The 27,825-nt window shown below is 53.9% G+C and overlaps 3 protein-coding genes across 3 annotated transcripts in view; 1 reads left to right on the top strand and 2 right to left on the bottom strand.

The window, feature by feature from the left end:
• GLMP (glycosylated lysosomal membrane protein) overlaps nt 1-549 on the bottom strand; it is a 905-nt gene extending 356 nt beyond the window's left edge. Inside the window, exon 1 of the mRNA XM_039849664.1 lies at nt 371-549. Within this exon, the coding sequence (XP_039705598.1) occupies nt 371-487 (117 nt within the window). The 5' untranslated portion in view covers nt 488-549. The remainder of the gene's footprint in view (nt 1-370) is intronic.
• A 1,989-nt stretch (nt 550-2,538) lies between these two features.
• CCT3 (chaperonin containing TCP1 subunit 3) lies at nt 2,539-15,140 on the bottom strand. The gene is made up of 14 exons (XM_039849662.1): nt 14,950-15,140; nt 12,889-12,950; nt 12,169-12,219; nt 12,017-12,079; nt 11,205-11,301; nt 8,819-8,936; nt 7,246-7,432; nt 6,437-6,586; nt 5,548-5,680; nt 5,282-5,363; nt 4,322-4,502; nt 3,542-3,787; nt 3,174-3,305; nt 2,539-2,858 (listed from the first exon to the last, which is right to left on the bottom strand). The coding sequence occupies exons 1-14, from the start codon at nt 14,978-14,980 to the stop codon at nt 2,754-2,756; spliced, it is 1,638 nt and encodes a 545-aa protein (XP_039705596.1). The 5' UTR covers nt 14,981-15,140; the 3' UTR covers nt 2,539-2,753.
• Nucleotides 15,141-15,217: 77 nt separating this feature from the next.
• TSACC (TSSK6 activating cochaperone) lies at nt 15,218-20,229 on the top strand. Its single transcript, XM_039849663.1, has 4 exons — nt 15,218-15,374; nt 16,156-16,215; nt 18,344-18,466; nt 19,508-20,229. The coding sequence occupies exons 1-4, from the start codon at nt 15,233-15,235 to the stop codon at nt 19,714-19,716; spliced, it is 534 nt and encodes a 177-aa protein (XP_039705597.1). The 5' UTR covers nt 15,218-15,232; the 3' UTR covers nt 19,717-20,229.
• Nucleotides 20,230-27,825: the final 7,596 nt, after the last annotated feature.

Below are 27,825 nucleotides of genomic sequence, written 5' to 3'. Positions count from 1 at the left end.
TTGGAGGATGCTGGGACAGGGTGGGACCTCAGGGGTCTAGACGAGAGAAATTCACGCAGGTGCTAAGGGAGTCTGGTGGAGGGCAGAGGTGGGGTGGAGGGGCCGAAGAGATCGGGGCACAGAGCGGACAGGGAGAGCCGACACGGCCCGGGCATGGGCAGAGTCAGGGGCCGCACCTCAGCAGGAGACAGGAGGCCCCACACCCGCACTGCCCACAGCCCGCACAACCCCGTCCCGGGACCCGTGGCTGTCCCCAGCCCGGGTGGAAGGTCTTCCCTGTGCAGGCCCCCCTCCCCTGCCCTTGGTGGCCCAATTCCAGCCACCCTTCAGGGCGGCGTTTCCTGAGACCGCTGCCACTCAGGCCGCTCACCTGGCGGGTCTCCTCCCCCAACAGGGCGAACGGGGCTGCCCACAGAAGACTCAGGAGCAGCAAGGGGCCGGGGGCGCAGCGCCCCCAGCCCCAGCAAGAACCCTCCCAGCTGCCCATGCAGCCTCGCGACAGCGAGGAAGAGACACGGGTGTCACGTGACCCACAGGCTCAGCTGATCTCTTTAAAGGGCGGGGCCCTCGCCAGTCCTTAAAGAGGCCGCCTCCCTTAACCTAGATTCAGGCCCTGGTGACGCCCAAATGGGAAAGGTGAGAAGTCCTCAGCCCACTGGGCTGGCGAGGAGACAGCCCAGACCCAGCAGATACGCAGGCACCCTGCCACCCCGGCCCCACTGGTCACGCTGAACAGCTGGTACCTGTCAGTGGGCATGATTCTGGATCCAAGATCCAAATGGCACCCCAGTGAAATGACTGGCAGGGAGGAATCCGGGGGCAGGGGGCGAATAACACACTCTAGAAGGTTCTTTTTGTCTGTTATTGAGCCCCCAGGTAGAGCTGAAAAGATACCTCAGAAGACAGGACATAAGAGCAAAACGTGCCTTTTGTCGAGGAGCTCAGGTCCGGCTGAAGGAACAGTGTTCTTGGGCTTTTTGCTTCATCTTAGAGTTATCTTCACTGAGGATAAACGCACGAAACTCCCAAGGCGCCACAGGTCTCACCTTGCTCCACGCAACCTGGTTCCTTCCTGGGGAACACCGGCCCCGCGCGCGTGCCCGACACCACCCAGGCACCGCGGTGCACACAGCGCTCTGGCCATGGGAGTCCTTCGCTGTAGGGGTGTCCCGTGGGCGTACGCAGCCTGAACCTCGGGAGCCTTGACACCTGACCACGACAAACCATGCTGGAAGGAGCACCCCGGTCCCTGCAGCATTTCACGCCTGTATCCAAACCTCAAGGACTGACACTCTCCGGCAGGGGCGCTGCCAGGCCAAGCGGCCCGCTGAGGCTCATCGGTTGTCACTCGGACCTTGGGTTTGAAGACCCATCCCCCACGCCTTTGCCAGCGTTTGCCAAACGTGACTGACATTTCCCCTGAATGAGGGTTAAGCATCTCTCCATGTTTTGCAGTCATTTATTTTTGCTTCTCTGGAGCTATTTATACGCTTCGCCTATTTTTCGATGGGCCCCATCTTCTTGACTGCCAAGTTCTAAATGTTCTTTCGAGAAATTAACTATTGTTGCAACATTCCCCCGTTTGTGTTCTTTTCACCACGCACATTTTTAATGTAGTTGCATTTATTACCTCCCCCGATATATTTTTAAAATGTTTTCTAGTACTCTTAAGGTTTCACTGTCTACTTAAACCTTTCTGCTTCCCAGAATGAATTTTGATGTAATGAATACAACAGACATCCAATTTCATTTTTTTCCCCAAGTGGCGACTCTAAGGAAGAACTCATGTTTTCTCAAACACTTTCATTTTTCTGGAGGAAAAAAGTAGCACTTGCATCCTCTCAGGACCTGATGAGTGGGAATAAAAACAAGTCTCGGCTGAGAACAGAGGTTTGAGCAGCCAGCAAGTCACGCCTCTCATCACCCAAAAGATGCTGCTTTATGGGGGGGGAAACAGAATTTGGCTGAAATCTAGTTAGTTAACGGTAGGAAGAGCTGTGAGCAGAGCTGAGAACGTGGCAAAACTGCATTCGTGGAACCTGAGGAGTGATCGGGGCTCGCGCCAGGCAGGAAGCGGCCTGAGCGGCTTTTACTTGCTATGTCAAATTCAGGCTTTGGAAGTTAGACTACGGAGCGCACGCTGACCTCACACACTGGAGGGACTGTCACAGGCTGAGACACAGAGGCGCCCACAAGGAGGGCTACTAGGAAGGACCTAAAAGTGACAGGACACAGGGTGAAAAACGCGTCCTGCGTGCTTTAGGACAAACGCCTGGGCCCCAGCTCGCACTGGGTGGTGCTCCGCATACAGCCACAAGTGGGGATACCTGGCTTGGACAGGTTCCTCCTGCTGTGTGTGGTGCATGCAAAGCAGCACTGCTCTAAGCCCGGCAGTGCCAGCGTCTCCCGAGAAAGCAAAAGCAGACACTTAATGACCTCATTCCCATCTCCTCCCTCCCCAGGAAGGTGCTTTGCCTCCTCCCTGTGTGCCAGGAGGCACAGATGTGACCTAAGGTTGAAAAACACATAACAACAGTCTCAAATGGCTTAGATTTAATCATCGGAAGCAAACTAAATGGAAAGCTTACAACGGAGAAGAATTATGTGTCAGTGCCTTTTGCAAACCGAGCCGGGGCTGGGACTGCCCCTCAACCTGACCCTTTCCGAACAAAGACACCCAGTGTCCCTGGCAGACCGACTCAGGGAAGGGGGAGGCTGTTGGCTCTGTGCGCCGAGGTCGTCAGGCCCAGCGCTCACTCCTGGCCAGCATCGGGGGCCCCGCCTTGCCGGCCCTGGTCGTCGCCCTTCTTTTTGTGGCCCGAGACGATGTCGTCGATCCGCAACAGCAGCACCGCAGTCTGGGAGGGAAGCGGAGCCACAGGTCAGCGCGGAGGGGGGGCCGCCTGCTCTCGGACACCGCCCAGCTCCTCCCAGGCGCCATCCTGCCTTAAAGCTGCCTTTGCAGGACTGAATGCCAAATGCAGTTCCCCCTAAGCAAGGAGTGCAGCTCGTGCTGTTCCCTGCTTCACACGAGCAAAGACGGGCGGGGGAGGGGATTCCTCGGGAGACCTTCCGGGGTGCTCTGCCGTCTTTACCCGCTGCCTGAGATGGGACCGCGCTCACGGGTTTCTGGGTATCTGGGAATTAACGCGGCGTGTCTTTGGGTGCCTCACCTCCACCGCGGTCTTGTATGTTTGCAGCTTCACGGCCAAGGGCTCCCAGATGCCCAGTTCCTTCATGTCCACCAAAGTGCCCGTCTCGCCGTTTACACCCCAGGTCTCGCAGCCCTCCTGCGTGTGCTGGGCCTGCAATTGGGACAAGCGAAAGCAGTTCTAGTGGGGACCACGGGAACAAGTACACTGGCCGGGGGCATCGGGGGAAGAACTAAACCCAGGAGACTGGATTGGTGAGAAAAGCACGAGAGACAATGACGCCGCCACTACGTGAGTCAAAACTCAGAAGAGGTGCCAAGGGAACGAAGGTGAGCCACGCCCTCGGGCAGGGCCCCACCCAGGGGCCCGGGACCCGGGAGGGGACTCACCCGGAGAGAGGTGAGCAGACGGATGGTGCTGGCCCCGCAGTTCTGGATCAGGGTACGGGGGATGACCTCCAGGGCCTGGGCAACAGCCCTGTACGGCCACTGCTCCACACCGGTCATGGCCTTGGACTTCTCCGTCAAGGCGTGGGCCACGGCCATCTCGCAGGCCCCGCCCCCTGGCACCAGCTGGGGGTCCAGCAGCACGTTGCGGCACACCTGCATGGCGTCCTGGAGATTGCGCTCCACTTCCTTGAGAAAGCAAACAGGACAAAGCCAAAGCTGATGACTCAGGAACAGGTCAGAGGCACCAAAGGCCTTCCCGACTGCCAAGTTCAGTAGACCGACAAGGAGGGCAGCTGAGAAAGGTCCTTGGAATCGCTACCGGGCGAGACAGACCAACGCACCGACCACAATGCAGAAGGCTGGGGTGCGGGTGGGGCGTCTCTCTGTGAAGTTAGCTTACGTGCCCTTGGGAAACTAACTACGCAACTCACTGAGGAAAAAGATGTAATTTTGACTTAAAAAAATGAGAAAAGCAGCTGTTGCCAGGGGCTAGGCAACCATGGGCCACTGTTCGGAGGACAGAGTGTCTCGGTTTTACGAGATGAGAGCGTTCTGGGGACCTGCTGTCCAGGTGTGAACACGCCGGCAAGGCAGGTGGGAGAGACGTGTGGCTGCACACTGGCACATCCGCACGCACGCAGCAGGGCGACTCCGGGTGCCCCGGGGAACTCGAGAAACGGAGCGGCCGCCTCAGCCAGCCGCACGCCACGGCTGACTCACCGAGAGAATCTCCTTGCTGGCACCCCGGAGCAGAATGGTGCAGGCCTTGGGGTCTCTGCAGTCCGTGATGAACGTGAAGTACTCATCTCCAATTTTCTTGATTTCCAACAGGCCCGCTCCCGTCCCAACGTCGTCCTCTCTCAGCTCCTCTGGGCGGCTGACTATCCGGGCCCCACAGGCTCTAGTGAAAGGAGGGGCCTGTTGATTTCAGATGCTTTTACTCATCTCTAGTCCCCAGGGTCTGTGGCTGGCAACAGGGCGAAAGGGCGGTCCCAGAAACCTTGCTACGTAACCCAAGAGATCTCGGCTACCACGCGAAATACATTTTCATGTGAAATTTCTTTAACGTGGCTTTGTAAGTAGAAGTGTTCATACACCTCAGACGACCCCTATAACCAGGTATGGTACAATGCAGAGTATAGTTTGTGGACAGAGTCCTTATGCGAATCTGACGTGTACATACCACACGACGGCTGAATCCAGATAGAAAAAAGCGGAAGGCCCAACTTGGACCTATGGTACAGCATGGGACGCTGGGGCAGACTTACCTCCTTTCTCACGCATTTGCATTTAAAGCGACTGGAGCCTGAGCACAGGCGCCAGTGCGGGAGTCTCGAATGGAAGCTAACACTGCGTCGACAGCAGCTGAGGAACCAGATCAGGAAAACTGACAGTTCTGCTGTGTTCTGAGCTCGTTCAAGCAATTCTGCAAGGGGCCCCACCAAGCGAGTGGTCACCACCGGCTGGGAGCACGGCACAAGAGGCTCACAGAGCAGCCAATGGCTGAACTAAATAAGACTTCTGGGGATGGCAGACAGTGAAGCCCGGCTATTTCCACCTGTAACTGATCTGGCCGATTGTATCCTGTATCGTCACCTTTTCAGGCAGCAATGACCGCATTATGAAGGGACGAAGTGGAAACACAGAAGAAGGAAGAACCTTTTTATCTGGCTCACTCACCTAGCAATGCGATTGTTGTCTGTCTTCCGGACTCTGCGGATGGCCGTGATGTTGGCCCGCATGAGGTAGTGCTGAGCTAAATCTGCGAACCCAAGAGCAGAGGTGTCGGGCTCAAAACCAGAACTCCTGAGTTCTGGACTGGTTTTATCCAAAGTCCTCAATGCACCCCGACCATCACGTTTACTCCATTCGGTCCATGCCAACATAGGGGAACCCCACCCTGTCTTCTGCCTTGAGAGCGGGCTGGAAACACGAGCGAGTCCTACCTGAAATGCCCTTTTCTGTGATGACCACGTCGGGCTTCAGACGGATGATGTCCTCGCAGAGCTGCTGAATGTACTCTTCTTCCATCTGGAGGATTCGGGTGAAGTCTTCCTCTCGTGTGATCTCAATGTCAGTCTGCGTGAAGAAAAGTCACCCCACCTGAAAAACTTTGGACTGGTGACGCTCTTCAGGGTCGTCCCAATAGCCACACTCCCGCCCCCTCCCCACTCCTGTCCCAGGGAGTACGTTAAAGCCACGGCCCCACCTCTACAGGCCGCTGGGCTCCAGCAATCACCTGGTTTACCTCCTTCAATTACAAACAATGGAATTCAGATCACAAGGCAGTTAGTGGAGGGTATGGCAAAGGTCTCCAGCCGCTGGGCGCATGCTGCCCCCGCCCTGTCAGTGGGCCCAGAGGTGCAGGCTCTGACCCCTCCCACCCACACACTGACTCTGCTGCCCATCCTTGAGATGAGCTCCAATCGCTTTGTCTTACCCAAGGCTGACGGCACATGGTGAGCCTCCTGCCCTCTGAAAACTCTAGCACTTCAAACCTCAATGACCTCCTCCTCCACGTTCTACTGACGCGCCAGGTAAGGGCGCGGCAGCATGGGACTGAAGCCACAGAGCTGGGCTCAACTCCTGATGTGGCTGAGACCAGCTGTGTTCCTCAAGCAATTAACCTAGCTTCTCTGAGCTCGAGAGCCCTCATCCGTGAAATGCAGGCCAGTGCCAACCATTTTACAGGGCTGTTGCAAGAATCAGGTTACGTGTATAGGTCAGTGGCTGAGACAGAGCAGGAATGTGACACACATGCCTTTTGATTCCCCTCGGACACGTGGGCAGCTGGACTCTTACGCCGACCTTAAGGTGTGGGGCCAGGAACCTTACCTGGCTCTCTCCCTTCTTGTACTCGAGAGAGGAATCCAGCAGCACAATGCGAGGGTTCTTAATGTGGCGCCGCATCCGTGGGTGGGTCACGTCCTTGTTGATCATGACCCCGCGTAAGACACACGACTCCTCGATGATGCCCCCCGGTATCTGCGCAGAAGATCCCCGTTAGGCCACGGCCAGGAGGAGATATTTTTCAGCTCCTCCCAGACATTCATCTTTCCCAAAGGACCACTATTTCAGGTTGCTAAAGTATCTTTCTTCCACAAACCTCAAAAATAAATACTGTTGCAATCATATTTTTTTCCTTCTAGGAAACACACCAATCTTGGATCTTCGTACCTTACTCGAAGGTCAGCTGAGACTCACAGAAGTTCAGCAATTGGCAAAGATTTAATAAAGGGGCTCAGATCTCTTCCACTTCCTGAGAGTCCCACAGAATTTTAGGCTCGGGGTCCATCTACTGGCCGCAAGCTCTTAATGCTACCTTTAAAATCTTCCTAGGGATGGAGAAAGCTAAGTGGGTTGCTCAGTGTACGAACCACACGGCTGGTATGTACACAAACGCACCACCACAGAGACGCCAGGAAGCCCTTCCTGGCCCTGTAGGGACAGCAGTGAAGGTAACGGAATTATGTTAGGAATACCTCCCTTTTCAAGTTTCTGTTTTCCAGGCAGCAAATATTCTTCCTCTTCCTAGTTCTAATGATAAAGATGTCTTGCTCTGATTTAAACCTATTCCCCCCACAAGTGGGATGGTTCATGCTGGGAAGCGATCTGTCCCCAAAGCACTGGTTGGAAGAGTTTACCTTCTCCACCCTGGCATACTTCTTGATGTCAATCTCCTTCCGGCCGTTCTCCTCAAACTGCACAGTCTTGACAGCGTCCAGGGCAATGCTGCAGGCCAAGGCGCTCCACCGACTGATGGCTTTGGTAGTGATGGAGCTGTTGATGACGCTCAGCATCGCATCTCGGTTGCTGGTGTCGACGGGGGTGCTGAGGCAGACAGGAAGGGGAAACAGACGCTGTGCTCAGCAGGGATCCTGGTTACAACCTGGGCTGATACACCTTTGGTCTCAAACCTTACCCCTAGCAAATTCTGAGACTTCCTTTTAATAACCAGCACCGGGCTGCACCGCCCATCAGCACACCTGATCCTACTCTAGCTTGATTACTGCACAGTGAAGCATGTGGCGTTTACTGGTTTTCTGTGTTAATCTCCCCTAGCGAAAGTGTACACTTGTGCAAGGTGAGACTACTTGGAACCATAAAAAATAACCGTAAGTCTCTGGAAACCATCTGTCCAAATTTTCACACACTGAACTCCCTTTTGTACCAGTGGACGGCACATAACGTGCCATCATTAAATGTTGCTGAATTATGCATTTTAGGAAAGAAGCAATAGCTCCAAAAGCGTTATCTGAGATATGCATGTAGCTGTAACTTGATAAGAAGAGCTTTTTATTGATTCACCTCCACACTCAATAAATCCTTCTGGAGTCTCTACATTCTTATAGAGCTTGTATCATAAAAATAATTTCACTCAACCTCCTCGTTCTCTAAGAGTGCCAGATAAAGACGTTACTGTAATTTACTAACAGCAAGTACAAGACAAAGCTCAGCAAATTACTAGGTACCTATGTACCCAACGATCCGACCATACAAGGTAGAACATGATAGATTTTACTTTCTAGACAAATTTTTTTTAAGTCAAAACAAACAAAAAAAAAAACAACAAAAAAACCCCCACAAAAAGCACTGCATTTCTCATCACGTCATCACTTAGCTGACATTCCCTGAAGCTGGAAGGCATGCGTTTTTATTTCCTTTCATCACCTTATTAGCACCCAGCAAAGAGACTAACGGCAAGTTCAGTTACTGCTACAGCGGCTTCAAAGAGCATTTTTAGTCTCCGTCTTCTTGGTTTTAATGGAAAACTGCTGGCAACCACCCTTCACAGTGCTTTAAAACTGAACTAGTTATACTTGTACATGGTGGTAGGATATTTTCAGTCCTGAATCATTAGTTACCTAAATTCTTAACTTCCCCCACTAGGATCTAAACTCTCGGAAGGCGAGTTTACGCATTCCCCATGGTGGCGCCTGACATGGGAATCAGAAGACAGCATGTGACCAAAATATGCTGTGAATAATTAAACCCAGCTCCTTTTGTCTGCTTTGTACCCTCTGTCACTGTCTAAAACATTTACTTCCCTTACCTGTCCCTTCGTCTTGCTCTCCCATTTCTTCTCACAAAATGACACAGGCATAAACCACAGTGTGTGTGACACGCCTGGCTTTCCTTCACCAGCTCAGAACAGATCAGTCTCCCAGGCCTCCCATACTGGATGCCACCCATTGCTGGCCCCCCTGCTCCTACTACCTGATTTTCTTAAGGGTGCTGATCATGTCATCCAACGCCTTTCGGTAAGCACTGATCACCACTGTTGGGTGCATCTGCTGCTCCAGGAAGTGCTCAGCCACAGACAGCATCTCCCCCGCTAAAACAGGATACAAATGCCGCAATGTTTAAAAAAGTACATGGATATCAAGGCGGCTTCGTCACGCTTCTAAAGGTACCCTACCTTTCTTCCTAAAATAAATTTTCCAAAAAGCCGGGCCATTTGGCTGTTAATACTACTCCAATTTTTACAATGCGTGCAAGCCAATTCAAAAAGCGAGTACCCTCCCCACGTGTATTTTAAATGATCAAAGACTGATCCTGGGATTTACCTATTCTCTTGATCTAACTATATATTTGTTAGCAGTTTTCTAAACAAAAGGAAAACATTTTTTTCAAAGACTCAGAATAGGAAAACACAACAGAAAGTTGAGTTATTATTGTAACATCTTGGATTTAAACTGATGGCACAAAAAACAAACACACACAGCCCCACGTCTGGAATACGGATGAAGATGTACAACATGTGCCCTCTGCGTGATGAATGGTAAAATGTCCCCTGCTTTTAAAACCTGTCTTTATTGTGTAATTAACACACACACGTTTGTTCACAAAAAATAGTTTAAGAGAAAAAAGCCTTTGCACAAATTGCTTATGCTACCTGCCCATAGGCACTAATTTTTAAAATTTACACAAATGTGCCAAAGTTTACGTGAATACCCTTTGACATGTGCCTAAATGTTTGAATTCAATACTTTATACCCATTCCTAAGTGATCATTATGTATACTGAAAAAAAAAAAATAACCAAGAAGATGCTTGAACAAGGAAACATAGAAAGGGTGAGCCTCATCAAACAAGCCAGAGTAGGAGCATAGAAAAAAGATGTCTTCAGTGACGGCATGTTTCCCTCCTGCTTTTTGTAAATTCAACCTATATCTAAGACAGCTAGACTCATGGATACTTAATCCATCTAATGTCTCCAGGAGACTCAACTAACATCATCGGCTGGAAATGTCTGCCTGATGCCTGAAGCCCATCCCCCAGCAGAGGCGAGAAAGCACGTGAACTCTCCCTCCCCTCACCCACTCTCCAAGTCGTTCTTCAAAGCACAGAACTGGCCACACGTAACTCACAGTCCTCAAAACACCTGACTCTAAAGATGCGATTATTTAGTGTTGACTCAAGCAAACTGCCCACCCAGCTCACCATTCTCAAAATGCAGTACAAAGACATTCTGGAAATAACTTAAACTGTCACTTTTTCAGAAGCTCATATAATAATTTTGTTGTAAGAACTATTCTTTAGGCGTGTGGGTCAACACTATAAATTGGCATCTCTAAAACAGTTTTCTCATTTCCTGACATTGTGTTGTTGCAATCAGATTTAAAAAAAATGAATGCTTCCATTATGAAAATTTCACCGACTTGAAATTTATACAACAAATAAAACCACCATGCCAAGTTTTCAGAAGCGATCCTTTATGATCCCACAGGAAGTGGGACGATCAGCCCTAAAGCTTGTACAGTTGTGACTCATTCTCAAGATTCTGTATTTGTCAATTTGATTACTCGCTAAAATTTATTTCTAATCCCTAATAGGTATTGGCAGCACCTTCATGGTAGCTCAGACACAGGCAGAGACAAAAACTTGAGTCGCCCAATGAGCACGTGCCCATGTGGGGCTAAGCAAGACAGCACTCTGCCTTGTGCTAGCTCTCACTGTAAACGGGAGTCCTTCATGTTCAGTTATGTTGTATTTATGCCATGGTTTTCACACTTTTGTACATTTTATTGCTGAGTTCACTGTTTAAAATGGCTCCAGACATAGTGCTAAAGTGCTGTCTAGGCTTCTCAAGTGAAGAGGGCTGTGGTGTACCTTACAAAGAAAACGTATTGGATAAACTTTGGTAGGCACAAGTTATAGTGCTACTGGACGTAAGTTCAATGTTAATGAATCAACATTATTATCAGATAAAGTGTCTTTGAAACAAAACGAAAAGCACATAAAATAAGGCACGTATTTATCAGCTGCGGGATGTGACCTAGAGGCCCGCAGGAACTTCGCCCCGTGTTTCCTCCGGGAGTGACAGTTTACCATTTGCTAATTCGGTTTGTGGTGACTTTACAGAATTTAATTTACTGTGATCAACAAGAATTGACTCTTTTATTGAAACAGATTTGCACAACTCATCACATGCTACTGATGAATATTCAATTGTCTACTCAATTGTAGAGCATAATTAGCAACAAGTTATTTAAATATGTGTAATTAGTGGACAGGTAATTTCCTTTTTAAAATATGACATTTTCTGGCAAAAATCTCCACATTTCAATTCAATTTTCTTTATCAACTTTCGACTCTCTTACCAAGAATAATTACTGATGTGGTCCCATCTCCAACCTCTTCATCCTGTGTCCGGCTAATTTCAATCATGGACTTGGCTGCTGGATGCTGGACTTGAATCTGAAAAGAAAATGTTGTTTGCCACTAGAATCAACACTACTCGAAGACTTAACTCATCTGCTTGGCACTAACACTTCTTACTTCCACACTTATTCCCCCTTTCTTTGTTTTAAAAGTGGCCCCCCAAAATATCTAAGTAAACCACCTTCCCAAGTCTCTTTCTTTTGGGGGAACATGTATTATGCCAAGTGAACTATTAATGTTTTCTGAGATTGGAACAGTGTCTTTTATGTACTGGGAGCAACATTGTTGTGGTTGAATTGGGTCCTCCAAAAGGACATGGAAACTATAAACATGACTGTATTTGGAAACAGGATCGTTGCAGCTGTAATCAAGTCGAGATGAGACCAAACGGAATATTAGCGTAGGCCCTAAATCCAACCACCGCAGTCCTTACGATAGGAGAGACACAGAAAAGAGCCACGAGACAACTGGGAAGGAGACAGAGTTGGGAAGCCAGGGAATGTCAAAGATATGGCCAACTGTCAGAAGCTAGAAGAGGCAAAGGATTCTTCCTGAGAGCCTTCAGAAGGAGCGTGGCTCTGCTGACACCTGATGTCAGATCTCTAGCCTCCAGTCTATGAGAATGCATTTCTGTTGCTTAAAGCTACCCGGCTTGTGGTAGTTTGTTCCAGCAATCCTAAGAAACAAGTCAGCATCTACGGGTATCGTCATGGGTCCCTCAGGGGACTGTCAGAGTGCAATGAAGTCATACCTCTCGAAGAATGGCATTGCCGTCATTGGTCATCACGATGCCTCCCATTGGGTCCAAAAGCATCTAGGACAAAAGCAAAAGTTGTATTTAAGTGTTCCAGATAAAAGAAAAAGAATCTGTGGTCGAAAAGTTTCAATAAGAGATCAGCCTACCTTCATCATGGACTTGGGCCCCAAACACGTTCGGATGATATCTGCAATAGTCTACGGGAAGAAATGTAAAACACGTAAGCACAGACCAGGGGACGGTGTGAGCGTGTGTCAGGCAAAGGGACACGAGTAACCCACAGAGCCAGTGTTTTAGCAACACCACCTCCAAAGTAGGGTTGGCAAGCACTTTAGATGCTGTACGCCACATGGCTGGATTCTGCTGTTTTCTCCCTCTGGGAATGCTTTCAGGGTGGACATAGAAAGAAATGATTTTTCTCAAGGAAAAAGGGGAAATGCCTTTTGGAGCTTTAATTTCCCAGCAGTTCGGAAATGTCCTAGTATTTCTTTCCATGATAGCAGCCGCCGCACCATGCTAAATCAGATCTAGGGCTATTTCATTCAAAAGATACTGAATACCTATCTGAGACCTACGGTGGGGACTAAGAATGCAAAAGGGAATTAATAATAAATACGTCCTCCCCCAAGCAACCCCGTCTAGCAGACAAACACAAATAGACATTATAAAACAATATACAGCCATGGAATTATGCACAAGCCAATGCTGAGAGGGCTCCCTGGCCTAACTCACGGAGGGAGGGCTCCCTACTCCTCAGAGCCACCTGAAAGAAGGGAGGTCGACTCTCCCTCGGCCAAGCTGCAACAGACGCAGAAGCACGGGGGAGGCCGGAGGAAAACGACCGCATTTTACACAAGACACGCTACCTTGGCGGCATTGATGTTTCCCGACTGAACTTTTCTTCCAGATTCACGCTTTGTGTTCTGGCCTAAAACAGACAAGACAAAAGACAACAGTTCAGGATTGCATACAACCTACTTGTTCCCCAATCTTTGAAAATAAAAACGAACATGCAGGTTTTGTGAGTGTGTATGTAGATCGAAGCTTATCAAACTGTACACTTTAAATATCTGCAACTTACTGTATAATTACACCTGAAAAAAACCTGTTAAAACTGCATAACTACTGTACTCTTCCATATGGAAAAACAAAAAAAAACGTTAAAAAGTTAACATTACTTATGGTTACGTATTTCCTTCCTTCCTTCAACCCCTGGTATACTAAGGAACAACCCATGACGCTTCAGTTTTGGAATCATGGTTGTCACTTTCCCTCTGACCAAGCACTCACGTTCTTACAGCCAGGACTCACAGCCAGAGATTCCTGAATGGGCCTCAGTGGGAAAGTGAAGCCCTGAGGCTGCGTGGGAAAACGGGAGACACTGCATTTGTGTCTGGGAAGAGGATCTGTAGCTACCATTGGATTCTCAAAGGGCCAATGGCCCTAAAAAAAGCATCAATCTCTGCTTTATGAAAGAGGGGAGTTTGGGGGGTTCATATTTTCCTACTTGGATGGGGAGAATCATACTCGTGACAGTCTCGGCATAATTACTGATAGTTCCTCCACGGCATACTGTGGGATGCGCACACACTCTTCGAAAGTGTTCCGGTTCGCAAGATCTAGTCGCTCCGTGCTTGGATGTCAGAAGGATGCCTCAGGAACCCATTCACCGTCAGTAAGAACTGTGTACATACTTTACTAGGGGAGCCCAACTGGTTACTGCCACTGAGGCCAGGGAGCAATGCAGACCCGAAAAGGGCTTCACAATGCCCCACTCACCCAGGGCCCTCTCGATGGAGACAAGCCAGTGGCTTATAACCAAACCAGCACAGCTCATTTCTTTCTTTTCTCCAAATCATACATTACCTACAATTTAAATCTGCAAAGTGTTCGATCCAGTCCCAATCAATCTACACATTCACGACTCTCACGATTCAGGTTCCTACTTCAGGTGGTGCTAAATAAAATCCCTTACGAACCTTTCTGATGGATTCATCAGAAAGAACAGTTTTGCTGAAATTTTTTTCTGAGAACAGTCATTTCCCAGGTGTAGAGAACATGGATGAAATTTCTGAATGGCATCCTGTACACAGAAGACGGTAAGCAAGGGCCAACGGCTGGCTGGGCATCTTAGGTGGTCCTGCAGTGGCATTCGAAGTTACACGCAGACGAGAAACATACCAGGGGAGGGCCACGGAGGTGGCACTCATTACTCAGAAAGAAATTTGGGACGTTCCCGAAGGGTCAAGGGAACCAGTCAAGAGATCTGAGAAAACTCAAGCCGGTTAGCGGGAAAGATTACGACGCGGGGGACAGCGTGGGAGCAGCTACACCTCGGACAGACCAGCGAGGGAGGCAGCGACTTCAGGAACAAGGCGGACATTCGAGACGGCTGTTACTGAAAAGTGACCAAGGACACCACTCGCGGCTTGCCAGACCCTCTTTTAAGCAGTTTATCTACTCATGTCGTTTGACCCACGGGGCTCCACGGGGGAATACCGTTAGCCCCAATGACACAGACGGGAACTTGAGCGGTTTGGCCGAGGCCGCAGGCGCAGGCGCCACTGAGGGAGGGACCGAGGTTATAAAGTCAGGCCAAGCGAAGAAGCCGGGATTCCTTGGCCTACACGCTGAACATCACGCCGGGAAGGGGCCGGGGGGCGGCGAAGAACGGGAGGCCGGGCGGGAAAGAGCGCCCCGAGGCCAGCGGCCGCAGAGCCGGGGGACTTGGCGACAGGGGGCCGTTTGCGCTGGGAAGACAGGGACCGGGTTGAAGGATGACAGGAAAGCGGAGCAGCGGCTCCCAGAATGAGAATGGCTGCAAGGCGCAGCGGCCGGGCCGCGGCGGGGCTGGGCTGGGGCAGCCCTGACGAGTGTGGACCGTGGGGGCCAAAAGGGCGTCCCTCTCCCGCTTCCCCGTAACTCACTGAGCACGAGCACGGGACGGTGGCCCATCATGGCGGCGCGATGCAGAGCCCGGTACCCAGACCTGGGGGAACCGGCAGAAGCTTCTGGAGAGAGAATCTGAGAGAAGCCCAGAAAACGCTGCCTCCTCAGGGTTTACACCTTAACCCGCTACCTTCCGGGCCGCCGCCAATCAGCGCACTCACCTCGCTGACCGGCACGGAAGCAGACCAATAGGCATCCTTAGCCCCGCCCCCTACGCAAGAACGGCAGGGCAAGCTAGGTAGAGAGCGCGCGACGGTGGCGATGGGAGGGCGCCGGCGCTTGCGCAGTAGCGCGGCCGCTCCCGGCCGCGTGCAGCGCGAACCACGGCGCAAGCGCCAAGACTCGGGCCGTTGGCCGGCGCGCCTCTGCGCATGCGTGTCAACAGCGAGGGCGGATGCCGGGGGTGAGGCTCTCAGTCAGCACCGCCGCTGAGCTCTGTGCGCTGCCCTGCGCCTCGGCTCCTTTCAGGCCGCGAAGGTCAAGAAAGGCGTGACAGTTTCCCCTTTTTGGTTCCCGCTTAGCAACGGGGAGGAACGGCGGGGCGGGACCGCATCCCCGGAAGGGGAGACCTGGCGGCGCGGCTGCGGGGGGAACCGGGAGATGTGGTTCATTATCCGGGGACTGGTGGCTGTACGTGGACCTCCCCTTTCCCAGGCATGTGCTTCTTGCCGAGGCCCTGAGCGCTGCCAGAGGGTGGCGGCTTGCTTTACCCCCGAGTTATGCTGTCCAAACATTTTCTCAAAAGTTCCCCGTAGGGTTTGCGGGTTTTTTTCTCCGCGCCCTCCGCCTCCCCTGCCCTCATCCACTCAACTGCCGGTCGATTAGAGAGACTGCAGCCAGAGCTTTTAGATGACCTTACAGGACAGGAACAGGGCTAGTGTTACAGAAGCCAGACGTGGTGAGAACAGAGTAATTGCCCGTTCGTAGCGTTAGGGTTGATCCAATTACCATTTTTTCCAGATAAAAGGAAGCAATAATGATGGGAACATTGATATTCCGAACTAGTGAAGGGACCATGAGAGCGTGAGCAATTCAAGAGTCACTTATACTTGGCCATAAAATAGAAGAGTACACCCTCTCACATTTCCCTCCCCAAATCAGAACATCCGGGGACCTGCTGCAACTGTCCATAGTAAAATAATGGCACGGGTTGTTGACCCTGTGACCCTGTGATTCTTTCCCAGGCACCTCACCTATTGGTGTTCAGATGGAGCAGCATAGTAGCCATCCTGCCAACAGAAAAGGTGTGTGTGGGGACCCCACCTCCCCCTCCCCTCGAAGGCCAGACCCTAGTTGCTCAGCATTTAGGGCGATGATTCTAATTGCACGAACGTTTTTCCTGTTACCTGGTGAATTGGAAAGTATTTGTCTTTATTCTGCATTTCTCATTAAAGGGGTTTTCTTTCTTTTCTTTCATTGCTGTATTCCCAGTGCTTAGAATTGGGTCTGTTAAATAATAAATTCAATAATTAATATGTGGAATGATATATTCTCCCTTCGTAGCTCCTCTTAATATTTACAGCAAGACTTGATGTACAGGGATCCCAGAAGATACTCTATGGACTAGTGAGCAGATACTCAGTTTGAGCAGGGCAGCCCCACTGGTGGCCAAGGAAGTGCCTGAGGCCACCTGACGATCCCCTTAGCTATAGCCGCCTGACAGGCTTATGGTGTCGTAGCTCGGGCATCAGTGAACCAGGTCATTTTGCAGAGTACACCGTGTGGTGGTCAAGAGCATGACTTTGGAGCCTACAGGCCTGGATTTAATTCCAGCGCTGCCACCTCCTAATCGTGGAATGTTGACCAGATTTCCTAACCTCAGTTTTTGCGAGTAAAATGTGGGTAAAGCTACCTACTTCATAGGGTTGTTGTGAGAAATAGATGACGCTGTATGTAAAGCACCTGTTAAAATTATTATTCTACGCTGCCTCCTTTTGCTGCTCCCCAACCTCATCCTCTCTTATCGTCTAGTCAGAGATTCAGAAGTTCGTGTGTTTGGGGGGATGCTGAGGTGGCCGCAGAATAGGAAGAAGAGGTGCGAAAATCAGGGCCTCGGGGACTGGAACTGGGGTGCAGTGCGTGTAGGTGTCTGTCCATCTGTCCACCTATCTCCTTGTCTCTAATCTCTTGCTCGTATCCGCTTCCCACGACATGCTGGCCAAATTCAGTAGTTTTCATTGGCCCTGACTTCACATCTTCGCATCATAGCAGATCAGAAGAAAGAAACTCCTTTGATGCAGAATCTGCATATCGATCCCAGAGAATGACTCTGGCCCAACTCGCCTCATCTGCTTACTCCCTGGACCAGTCACAGCGGCCAAGGGGCCAGGATGCCATGACTGGGTCCCATGCCTATTCCTGCTGGGGACCGGAGCCTGATACAGTCCCACGAGTGTGGCCACCAGTATGGCCTGGGGTCTGGGGAAAGAATAGTTTCCCAGAGGAAGGGTTGCTCAGTGAACAAAAAGAACACGTGTCTTTCACAGGACTCATCGTCTTCCCACAAATCGATTTTCCCTTCTAACTCAACTATTTTTGCCAAAAGTTACCTATTTTCCCATCTAAGAACTTCTTCCAATGTCCAACCCATTCTAATATCTATAGATGAATGAAAACACGATTTTAATCGTGTTTTCTCATTCTGAACGTCTCGATGGCTTTTCACTGCATTCAAGACAAAGCCTGAGTCCTCCGGTTTGCTGCAGTAAAGGGCCTGCCCCTACCGGCGACGAATGCCATCATTCCGGCAATGTTGCCTCCTTGCCTTTGCTCTTGCTGTGCTTTTTTCTCCTACTTGAAGTACCTTTTCCATTCAGCAAAAACCTGCTGTTTTCAAGTCCGCACAAATATCCTCCACCTACCTGGAGCCATCTTTGGCTGTCGTACGCATATCGATCTCCCTTTCCCAAAACACTATTTTTACATTTACTTACGTATTTAGTATAACTGCAAGATACAAGCCTCGTTTTCACCCCGGATTGCCGAGTTCGTAGTTTGCATCCTTGTGTTGCTATGTCACTGTTTCCTCAGCATCTGATTTGACTCCCTAACTAGCTCTTAAGCGCCTAGGAAACCACGTCTTAGATGCCTCGTGGACGCCCTAGCATTTGGCGCACTGGGGAGCGTGTAGCGCACACCAATAAGAACTTGTAACAATAAGCAAACTAGATTTTAGCTTATCTCATCCCTGCTCGGTTTCTCTTCGCCCCACTACGGTGTCCTTTTCGCATGTCTCATAGAACATTCTTTGAAGCTACTCAGGGCAGGGCCCCGGCACCCACGTTTGCAGACCGGCTGCCAGGGTCTGATGAGAAGGGTCATCTCTTGTTGGCATGAGCTCTGACGGGTTGGTTGCCTCTGATTTTGTTCCAGCCAAAGAGGAAAGTAATGCTGGGCCTCTTTGTCGAGCCAAAGCCTCCCCCAGCTTTACTAATCTTCAAGCAAGTTCCCCACCAGACACTTTCCTGAACGTCCAGGCGACAAAGCCGCACTCAGGTAAGGGTGCCGGGGGGGTTCCCGAATGGACTCGGCGTGGCGGAGGTAGCTCGAGCTTTCTCCTGTTGACCTCTGGGTCAAGGCACCTCTAGATTTTCTCTTGGTAAGTTATCGATTATTCGCTTCTACTGATTTCATTTTCTTCCCAATTCTACTGATTGTGTTGTTTCCTGGCTCGTTAGCACCTTTGCTAGACTAGGCGAGACAGAAATGAAAATTTTATTGCTTGCTTACAGGGTTAGTTAAAAAGTGGCCAGGGAAGGAAATAGTAACTGTTAGCTAGTTTCTTCGAATATCAGTCATTCATCCTCCCGTGAAGAAATCAGGGGGCATTTAGCTTGCCTATGGGGAACCTAACATGGCACTAGACCAGTCACAAATCCTGTTTCTGAGGACCTCAGAGCTTAACAAAGAGTCAGCATCAATAAAGACACAAACGATAGATAACTACCAACGTGAAGAAGGACTTGGCTGCATACAATGTAGCTTAAAACATTAAGACAAATGGGCTGACGCAGAAGGACTGGTTGAAGTTAGCAGCAGGAACTTCGGGTCACTGCTGGTGAGACACCGGTCAGGTAGGAGAAGAGGGCCGAGGCACCCCCTGGCTCTTGAAAGGGAAGTTGGGCCTCACTCAGGCCGCTGCGTTCACTCATCAGATGCTTGTTGAACACCTACCTGCCAGGCACTCGTCTAGGCTCCAGGGTACGGCAGTGAACCAGCCGGACAAAACCCCTGCCTTCTTGGAGCTTGCATTCTAGAAGGTGGGCTTAGACGACAGTTGAATAGATAACTAGAAAATATGCCATATGATCTACTACAGGAAAATCAGCAAGGGAGACGGGTGGTACACTCCAGGGACTGGTTTCCAGTTAAAATAGGGTGGCCAGGTAGGCCTCACCGAGAAGGTGACAGCTGAGCAAAAGTGTGTCTGGGCTGAGTTGTACCTGGAAAGAGTAGAGGTGACCGCTTGTTGGAGCCCTTCCCACACTCACAGAATCTCTCTTTGATCCCCTCGTGCCTCCATCGCTCTTCCTTCAGGAGCTGACCACAAGCCCAAGGGATGCCTGGGACTCCTGGAAGGCATGTACACCAACCTCCTGCTTCAGACCCAGCTCGCCAAGCAGCAGATGGCCATTCTGGAAAATTTGCAAGCGTCCGTGACACGTCTGGCTCCTGGGAGGGAAAGCAAGAAGCCTCCCGGCCTGATCTTGCAACCTATTGTGAAATCACCTGCCCCGGTTCAGTAAATGAATTCAGAGCAAAGTTGCCGTGGGTCTTTCTGTTTGTTCTTCCGTGACACCCGCGGTGGAACCTGGGCGCACGCATCCTGCATGGAGCTCCTTAGTTCACAAGGGATGGTCAGTGCTCATTGCATGCAAAGCACAGTATGAGGCACGTGTTACAGAAGACACAGTTCGGGGTGTTTACTGTCTAATAAGGCAGATAAGACATAATTCATTACAAAATTTAGTGGGACTCTAAGCGAGTACATTAAGGGAGATCGAGAGATAGAGGGTCCTGGGATGCATCTGGACCAATCGTGGAATCTTGCTGGAGGACATGGCCTTATGATGCCACCCGATGAAGAGGCCGGATTGGGTGGCATGGACAGATGAAGTAAGTCATCCAGCGTAACATCCTGAGAACAGAGTGTGGTCCCGTTTCATTTGGTGGTGACAGATGGAGCCTGGAGGACGTTCCCCCAGAATCTAGCACAGCACCTGGCACGTTAGCAGGAATGCGAAATAATTTTGGTTGGAGATCATTGCCTCCTGACAAACTTTTTTTCAGCGTTCTGTCATTTTTATTTTACATAAGTGATCTGACGCGACATTCTTTCACGTGGAGGCTAATGTGATGAGCCCCTGGAGAGAAAAAGCCATACTTAATTTTCCCAGGCCACATATGTAAACGACAGCAGTATTTTGCACGGCGCTGCAGTGGCGGTGGTCTTCAGGAGAAATGGAGGTCTGGGGTTTGTCCACCCACCCAGAAAATGGGCAGTTCCCTAATACGGCCTTTTTGTATTTTCACACCAGAGTGTAAGACAAAAGAGAATCCCTCTCTTCTGCCTCAGCCGTGAAATTAGGCCAGGTCGCAGTGTACGCGTCACTTCCTCCGAGAAGCCTTCCCTGACCACCGCAGCTGCAGCGTGGGTTAAGGCCCCGCAGGACCCGTCTCCCTCATTACAGCCCTCGGCAGTGTGCTCGCCTGTCTGTTCGCTTACACTCCCCCAGAGGGAGCACCGCCCCAGAGCTGTGGCTTTACCGCTTTAGCCTGTTCCACCGTGTTTCCAGTACCCCGCACAGTGCCGACACACAGTAGGTGCTCAATACATACATGTTGACTGAAGGAAGGCTCTGCCTTTCCCAAATTGCCATTCAAGGGTCTATGTCCCTGGGGCTGCTGGTCTGAGGGCCCTTCTTGGGCGTGCTCATCCTAAGCCTCTGGCCCCCGCTGCTCACCCCCTCCCACCGATAACAGGAGGATGCGCTGAGACTGCGCCCCCCGCCCCCATCTGCCCTTGTCCTCAGAGGCGTGCGCCCATAGTATGTGCCAGTCGGTGGCCCACTCGTCCTGTCTGTTCAGCCAATCAGAACAGCAATAATCACCACACCCGTTGAATGCGTAGGGAGGTGCCGGCCTCTACGTCAGTTATTTGGAATACTCATAAGAGTCCCACAAAGGGGACGTTATTACTCCTCTGGAGAAGGGAACAGACTCAGAGAGGGCACAGTCACTTGCCCAAGGTCATCCAGTACAAATGCAGAATGGATAGATGGATGAATGAATGAATGAATGAATGAATGGACCACGAGGGTCCTAATGACTGGTGCTCGGTGACTTTTGCCCTCTGTTCCCTGAGACACTGGAGAGAGAGCTCAGTGGGATTAAAGCCGAGTGGCTTTGGGGGTTCTTGAGCCAAAAGAGTGAGTGAGGAGTAGGGAGGAGGTGACCCTGACAAAGAGTATCCCCAAGCAACCCTGAATTACTCAGTAACACAAACCCTGGTCCCCATGGACCACCCGGCCAGGCTGGGCTAGGGCAGGCAGCAGACATGGTTCCTCTTGGCCACCCTCAGACACCCAGCAGGTCACAGCTGGAAACGAGCGGGAGGGTCAAAGACTGGACAGATGCCAGGCCTGGCAGCATGGGAGCTGGTGGCAGAGCCTGAGAGGAAGTCTGGGTGGAGGTCTGGGTGAGAGGTGAGGTCCCCAATTCCATGAGAGCTCCCAGGGCCAGGAGAGGCAGGACGGGGGCCTAGGGCCTGTCATCACTTGGTGACTCAAAAGAAAACCATGGACTGAGCTACTCTGTATGGGTGGTGGGCCCGGGAGCCCTCGCAGGTGGAGGCCCGCCACCAAAGCCCTCAGAGGCGGAGGGTGGGCCAGGGGCCCTCAGAAGTGGAGGACTGTCTGGGTCTTGCTCTCTGCTGGGCTGGGGGGATACCAGCTGGTACCCACTAGATGTTAAAATATCAAGATCCTCCCATACGGCTGGCAGCTGTCCCTGCCCATTCCTGAGAAGGGGCGAGTCCACTCCTAGGGGGAGCCCCGCTCCACATCTGCTCTGGGGAGTGGCTGGCCCCTGGGCCACACCTCCTGGGAATGGCAAGTCTTCCTTGGGGCAAGGGTCTGGGACATCTTTGCAAACAGCCACAAGCCCCTCCCACACATCGGCCCCCTCAGACCGGGAGGGGACAGCAAAGCAGCGACTGGCCTTCCGCCTTTCTTCTCTGAAGCCCCGTGTGGCCTGCAGGTGCCACTGGTTGTGCCAGGCCCTCCACCTGTCCAGAGCCCCCCAGTGGGTAGAGGCCATGCGCACCCCGAGCCCAGTTCCTGGACTTGCTGGACGCTGGCCCAGCCACGCTTCTGTCCCTGCTGGTCCCCTCCTTGAAAAGGCCCTCTTCTTCTCCTGCCCAATTTCAGGTCGCCCTTCTGGACCGCCTGTGACATTACTTCACAGGAAGACATTCTCCATCTCCGCGGCCTCCCTCCTCCCCACTCCTGTGGGGCCCGCAGCCTCCCCGCAGGCCGCCAGCCTCCATGCTTCCCGGGGCCACCATTTACCTCAATGGCAACTAAATTCCCTCCTAGTGGCTCGTCTCCCGACCCGACAGGGGCTCCTGCACACGGGCCCGTGGCTCTACCTCCGAAGCCTGGCTCCCAGCGGTGGCCACAGCGTCCCTCATGCCGCAGGCTTCTGGTACTCGTGGGTTGCACCTTCCTCCTGGCCGTTCAGTGTTCCACGCTCGTCCAGGGCCTCCTGCACTCCCTTCTCAGCGGCCACATCCATGTGGGCGTGGAGAGGTGGGCAGCGCTGGCCTCCTCACTCCTGGCAGGCTCCTGGCCCTCGGCTGGTTTCTCCTGGGTGCCCTGCCTGCTCTGCCTGCCTGGTTTCTCCTCCTGACCTGGACCCACACGCTCGGCCACACCCCCTTTCTTAGGCCCTTATTCCGTGAGAGCTGCTGGGGAGGGCGCATGGCTTCATGTAAGGGAGGGTTCCGAGGGGCTCCTGGGTCAAGATCTGGTTCTTTCGCCTGTCGCAGGCTTTGTTCCTGAGTCCCAGAACCTCCCTGAGACGGGTTTCCTCGTCTACGAAAAGGCGAGGTGACCCCGCTTCCCCAGCCACCAGAGAAGGGCTTTGACTCATGGGAGGCTCCTTCCCCAGCCCCCACACCTCCCAGGGCTCCCCAAGTCTGCAGCCCCCTCTCACCCTCCCGTCCCGACTTCCAGCAGGACCAGCGCTGACTTCAGTGCTGGGGCTCTGCTCGTCTCCTCCGGTGCTGTCCTGGCGAGACCGGGCCGGCCCGGCTGCTGCTCATGGCCCTGCTGGAGGTGGCACTGTTCTGCGTCAACGAGCCGGTGCTCCTCGGTCTCCTGGGCGTGCGTCTGGGTGGGGATGGGCGAGGGCTGGCTTGGGGTGGGGCCCGGACCCCTTTCCCTAGGAGCACCAGGGGCAGGCCTGATTGGAGCAAAGGCCCGGAGACGGGAGTCCGCCTGACAGGCTCCCCAGGCCCATTGGCCACGGCCCCGTGCGCCGCCCCGTGTCCCCACCACGCACTGCCACGTCTCAGGCCGTGCACCAGCTCTTCCGGCTGTGTGTCACACTGACATTTGCCTCTGTGGGCAGGGGCCTTGGAGGTGAGTGACCTTGACATTTGCCTCTGTGGGCAGGGGCCTCGGAGGTGAGTGACCTTGGCTGGGGGTAGGGGGCTGGCAGGGGCACCAGGGAGGGCCGAAGACGGAGGAAGGTGCTCTCTGGAGGAAGGGCCATTGGATGCTATGCACGACACTCATTCACACAGACATTTACTGAGCACCTGCTTTGTGCCAGGTGCAGGTGGGGCTACGGAGTTCAGGTGAGGAGGGGCAAGTGGATGCCCAGGGAGGGTGGGGCGCTGACCAGGGGCTGAGTGCGGTGCCTCAGGCTCTGTGGCTTCCCTGCGCTGCCCCATCTGCCCACCAGAGGGCAGTCCAATGTCAGGCCAAGGCCCTGAAGGGGCTGCTGAGCGGGCCACCTGGGGCCTGACCACTGACCGCCAGCCTGCAGAACAAAAGCTTCAACAGAGGCAGACAGGCTGCCCATTGAAGCCAGGCCAGGCAGTCTGCCCCGATGTCCGGCCTTTGTCCTTCCGGCTTTCAAAATAAAACCTGTGGTTCAGTATCTTCTCCCTCGGGCTCTCTACTCGAGATTTTCATTCTCAAACAAGGTTCAATTCATCCATCTAATTACTAATTTATTGGACAAACACTTTCTGCACCCTTCCTGGGTAGGAGGCCACAGAAATCTGTGGTTCAGCTATGCTTCGTGACAGAACCCCTGTGTGGTCCTTTGGCAGCTGTGCAAACCCCGAGCGAGTTCTTTAACTTCGCTGAGCCTTGGTTCCTTCTCTGAAATGTAGGGGTCACATCCACCTCTAGGCTCACTGTGAGTATTCAGGAAGGCAATGCTTGTCGAGGGCTTTGCACGGGGCCCGGCATACAACAGGTGCTCGACAGGTACAGGTGTGACGTGCCTGGGCATCCCACTGACCCTGGGCCTCCCGGCCAGCCCCTCCGTGCCCTGTCACCCTGGGTGCCGACCTCCCCTGTGGGGGCAGCTGGGAGCCCTATGCGTCCTCCGCTACCACCGCCAGGGCTCCTCCTGCGGCCACCCTTCCTGGGGCCCCGGCAGACTCCCAGTGTTACAGGGGCCAGGTGTGCTGGGAGGTGAGGCCGCGCTGCAGCCCCCAGGACCACCGGGCCCTCGCACCGTCCCCTGCCTCTGTCCCTCCTTGCCTGCTCGTTCTCTGCTGGGGTGCACCCCTGAGTGGTGGCCTCCAGCCCCCTGGAGCTGCCCCTCACCTGCTCCCCCATCCCTGTCCCCCCGGCGCCTGGGAGCACGAGGACGAAGCCCAGGGACCTCTGAGGACGGAGGAACAGACACTCACGCTGAGGTCGCTTCCAGCCCTGAGAGGGCACTGTCCTCTTAGAAGGTGGTGACCGGCAGCCACCGGGAAGTCCTTCTTTTCTAGCTCCCACGCGTCCTGCTGCGGGAAGTCACCGGCCCGGAGCCCTTTCCCTAGGAGCACCAGGGGCAGGGGAGAACCTCCCGGCAGCCTCATCACCCCCCACCCCACGGCCTGCACAGGTGGCACTGAGTGACTGCTGGCCCACGGGTCCAATGTCACACAGTCAGTGTGAGCCAGAGTGGTAAACACACCATCACCAAGGACCCTGACTGCTTTTGTGTGTGCACTGGGGAGCTGAGATGTTCCAAGTCACACGTTAGAACCTCAGGCAGGAGACATCCCGCCTCCTTGGGTGCCGAGAGCCCTCCAGGATGCTCGTCCCACCAGCTGGGCGCCCATCCTGGCCTTGCCTGCCTGTAGAGACAGGGAGCTCGCGCCCCCCCAGGAAGCCTGCATCCCCTGTCAGATGGCTTGGGTGGCCAGACAGTTCCTCCCACCCCAGAACTGCTGCCGCTCTGACCCTCAGTGTGGGTGGCTTCTGAGCTGAGTAGGGAGAGGGCCCCCATAGGGCCTCAGAGGGGCACAAGGACTTCTTTGCCACTGACTCCTCAGCTGGAGGCAGCTGGCCCCTGGGCACCACCTTATGTCTCTGTCCTGAGTCTGAGGGGTGGACACACAGGCAGTGGATGCTGTTGCCTTGCAGAGGGTTGCGGAAGACCCTGGGCCTCCCACGGCCTTGAGTCCTGTGACCAGCAGAGGGCACTCCAGACCCAGCAGAGGAAGACGAGGCTCAGGCCCTCAGACCTCCGTAGGGGATGGAAGTCCTTCCTGCAACCTCACCACCTTCCGGTCTGCTCCAGCGCCAGCCCCCACGCTGCCCCCCATCCCTGGTGCCAGGGCCTTCAGGGCTCATCCAGCAGAGAACCCGTCCCTTCAGGAGACCGAGCTCCATTCCTGCCCTGAAGAATGGATCCCCTCTGTCCTCTGCCCTCCCCCGGACTCCTGGCGGGAGCTGGGCATGACTACAGACCTCTCTCTCCCTCAAGACTGGGACCCCTGCAGACCCAGGGACCGGAGGAGGCAGTGTGTGTATGTGAAGGGGGGGGTCCTGGGGCCTGGCCCTGGGACCCGGCAGAAGCTGCCCCACCAGGCCCCACCCTCCCTGTGGCCGAGAGACTGAGTTTGGCCAAGCCCAGAGCTGGGGGGAGAGGGGCAAGGAGAGAGGCTGAGGGACAAGTGCTGTGTGGGAACCGTCCCTGCCCACAGCCCGGCTCTGCTCTCGCTTCAGCCCCCTCCTCGGCCCCTCCTTCCTCCGCAGCCCCCCCACCCGGTGCTGGCCGGGGAGACCCCAGTGCTGAGGCGGAAGGCTGACAGCTGACATTGCAAGGAGGCTCCCTGCCCATGGCCCCTGCTGGGAAGGAGTCTGGGAGAGAGTGAGGCCCCAGCCCCGCTGACCTGCTGGGCCCCAATCTCCCCCCAGCCCCAGGCAGCCCTCAGGAGGGCGGCAAGGCGGGGGCACCCAGGAGAGGGTGAGACCCCGCCTGCCCCAGCTCTGTGCTGGGGAAACTGTCAGCGCCCACTCCCTCAAGCCACCAGCATTTCCCTGACACCGCCTTCCACTGCTGGTTCCTCCTGGACCACACCAACTCTCCTCCAGGCCCGAGAAAAGGGGCTGCTCCGGCCCCGGCAGGTCTCTGCCCCATCTCAATCCAGGGAGGCTTCCTGGAGAAGGGCAACTGAGCCCTCTCTGGGGCAGGGTGATTGCCAAGGGAGGAAAGGCCACAGGTCCCAGGATGGCCCACCAAGAGGTCCCTGAGGAAGGACAGACTGGGTGGCTGCTGCCCAACAAGAAATGGCCCCACACTTCCTATAGCCAGGCAGTTCCGAGCTCTGTCGCCCCCATGAGGCCTCCTGTGGCCTGAGGGACACTCAGGGGACGCTTTGTCCAGGGCCACCCTCGCCCCAAACAGGCCCTTGGCTTTCCACTCTGCATTTCCTTTTCCTCCTGCCCCAACTTCGCCCTCATGCCCAGCGCGCTGGCGGGCCAGCCACAGACTATTCTGTTGACTGGACGGTGCCATCGCCCGTGGTCTGGGTAGGCGGTGACCTCCCCCCATGGCATCCAGCCAGGGAGCTCAGAGGGCAGCAAAGCTGGGTGCCCCGGGAGCGCCCTGCCGAGCCGGGCCAGGCTCCTCCTCGCCTTCTCTGCAGCCCCTGGCTCGGTGCCACCGGTCCCCAACATGGTGGCCCCTCCATTCAGGCTGGTGGAGGAGACGGCAGTGATGGGAGCCGAGGGGGCTCCTTCCTCACCCCATGGGGACAATGAGGCCTCTGCCTCTCAGACACAGGCCCTCTGGTCACCACCATCATTCCTGCCCGTGCAGGACGATTGGACACTTGCCCACTCACGAACTCCATCTGTCCAGCCCCAATGCCTGAGCTCTGGGGACGATGATGGACGAGGACACTGGCCATGCTCGCCTCCCAGGGCCCCACCAATGGGGGGAGACCGGCTGCACTGGGGGCCGTGTGGATCCAGCAGGGCCAGAGGCACTGGCGTGGCACAAGTGTGTGTGGGTGACAGCACCTGCTCAGACAGACAGCTGGATGGGGGCCCGAGGTCTCCCGGGGGCCTCAGGGTGCTTCTGTGCCCGTGCGGCCAGAGCCTCCTGGGCCAGGAGCTGGGAGCTGTGACCGCTGGAAGACCTGCGCTCCGGGCCGGGCCTGGGAAAAGCCGGGGACCCGCCCCCACCATTGGGATTCCCGTCACAGCGCGCGGCGGCCCCAGCGGGCAGAGGAATTAGACACGGCGTGGGTGTCCCAAGTGGGGGGCGGCGGCTGTCTCGGGGCAGACAAACCCGGCGCCGCGTCCCCCCACCTCGCCCCGATATTTCTCTCCCAC

This window comes from Pteropus medius, unplaced genomic scaffold, assembly GCF_902729225.1.
Source record: "Pteropus medius unplaced genomic scaffold, Ma_sr-lr_union100, whole genome shotgun sequence".
Lineage (NCBI taxonomy): Eukaryota > Metazoa > Chordata > Mammalia > Chiroptera > Pteropodidae > Pteropus > Pteropus medius.
This window is presented reverse-complemented; position numbering and strand designations above follow the sequence as displayed.

Coding starts and splice junctions, on each gene's coding strand:
- CCT3 (XM_039849662.1), bottom strand. CDS start 14,980: ATGATGGGCCACCGTCCCGTGCTCGTGCTCA. Junction 8,937..11,204: donor CACATCAGTAATTATTCTTG/GTAAGAGAGTCG, acceptor ATCCTGTTTTAG/CGGGGGAGATGCTGTCTGTG. Junction 4,503..5,281: donor GACAACAATCGCATTGCTAG/GTGAGTGAGCCA, acceptor TCCTTTCACTAG/AGCCTGTGGGGCCCGGATAG.
- TSACC (XM_039849663.1), top strand. CDS start 15,233: ATGGGAGGGCGCCGGCGCTTGCGCAGTAGCGCGGCCGCTCCCGGCCGC. Junction 15,375..16,155: donor AGCGAGGGCGGATGCCGGGG/GTGAGGCTCTCA, acceptor ATTCTTTCCCAG/GCACCTCACCTATTGGTGTT. Junction 16,216..18,343: donor CCATCCTGCCAACAGAAAAG/GTGTGTGTGGGG, acceptor ATTTTGTTCCAG/CCAAAGAGGAAAGTAATGCT.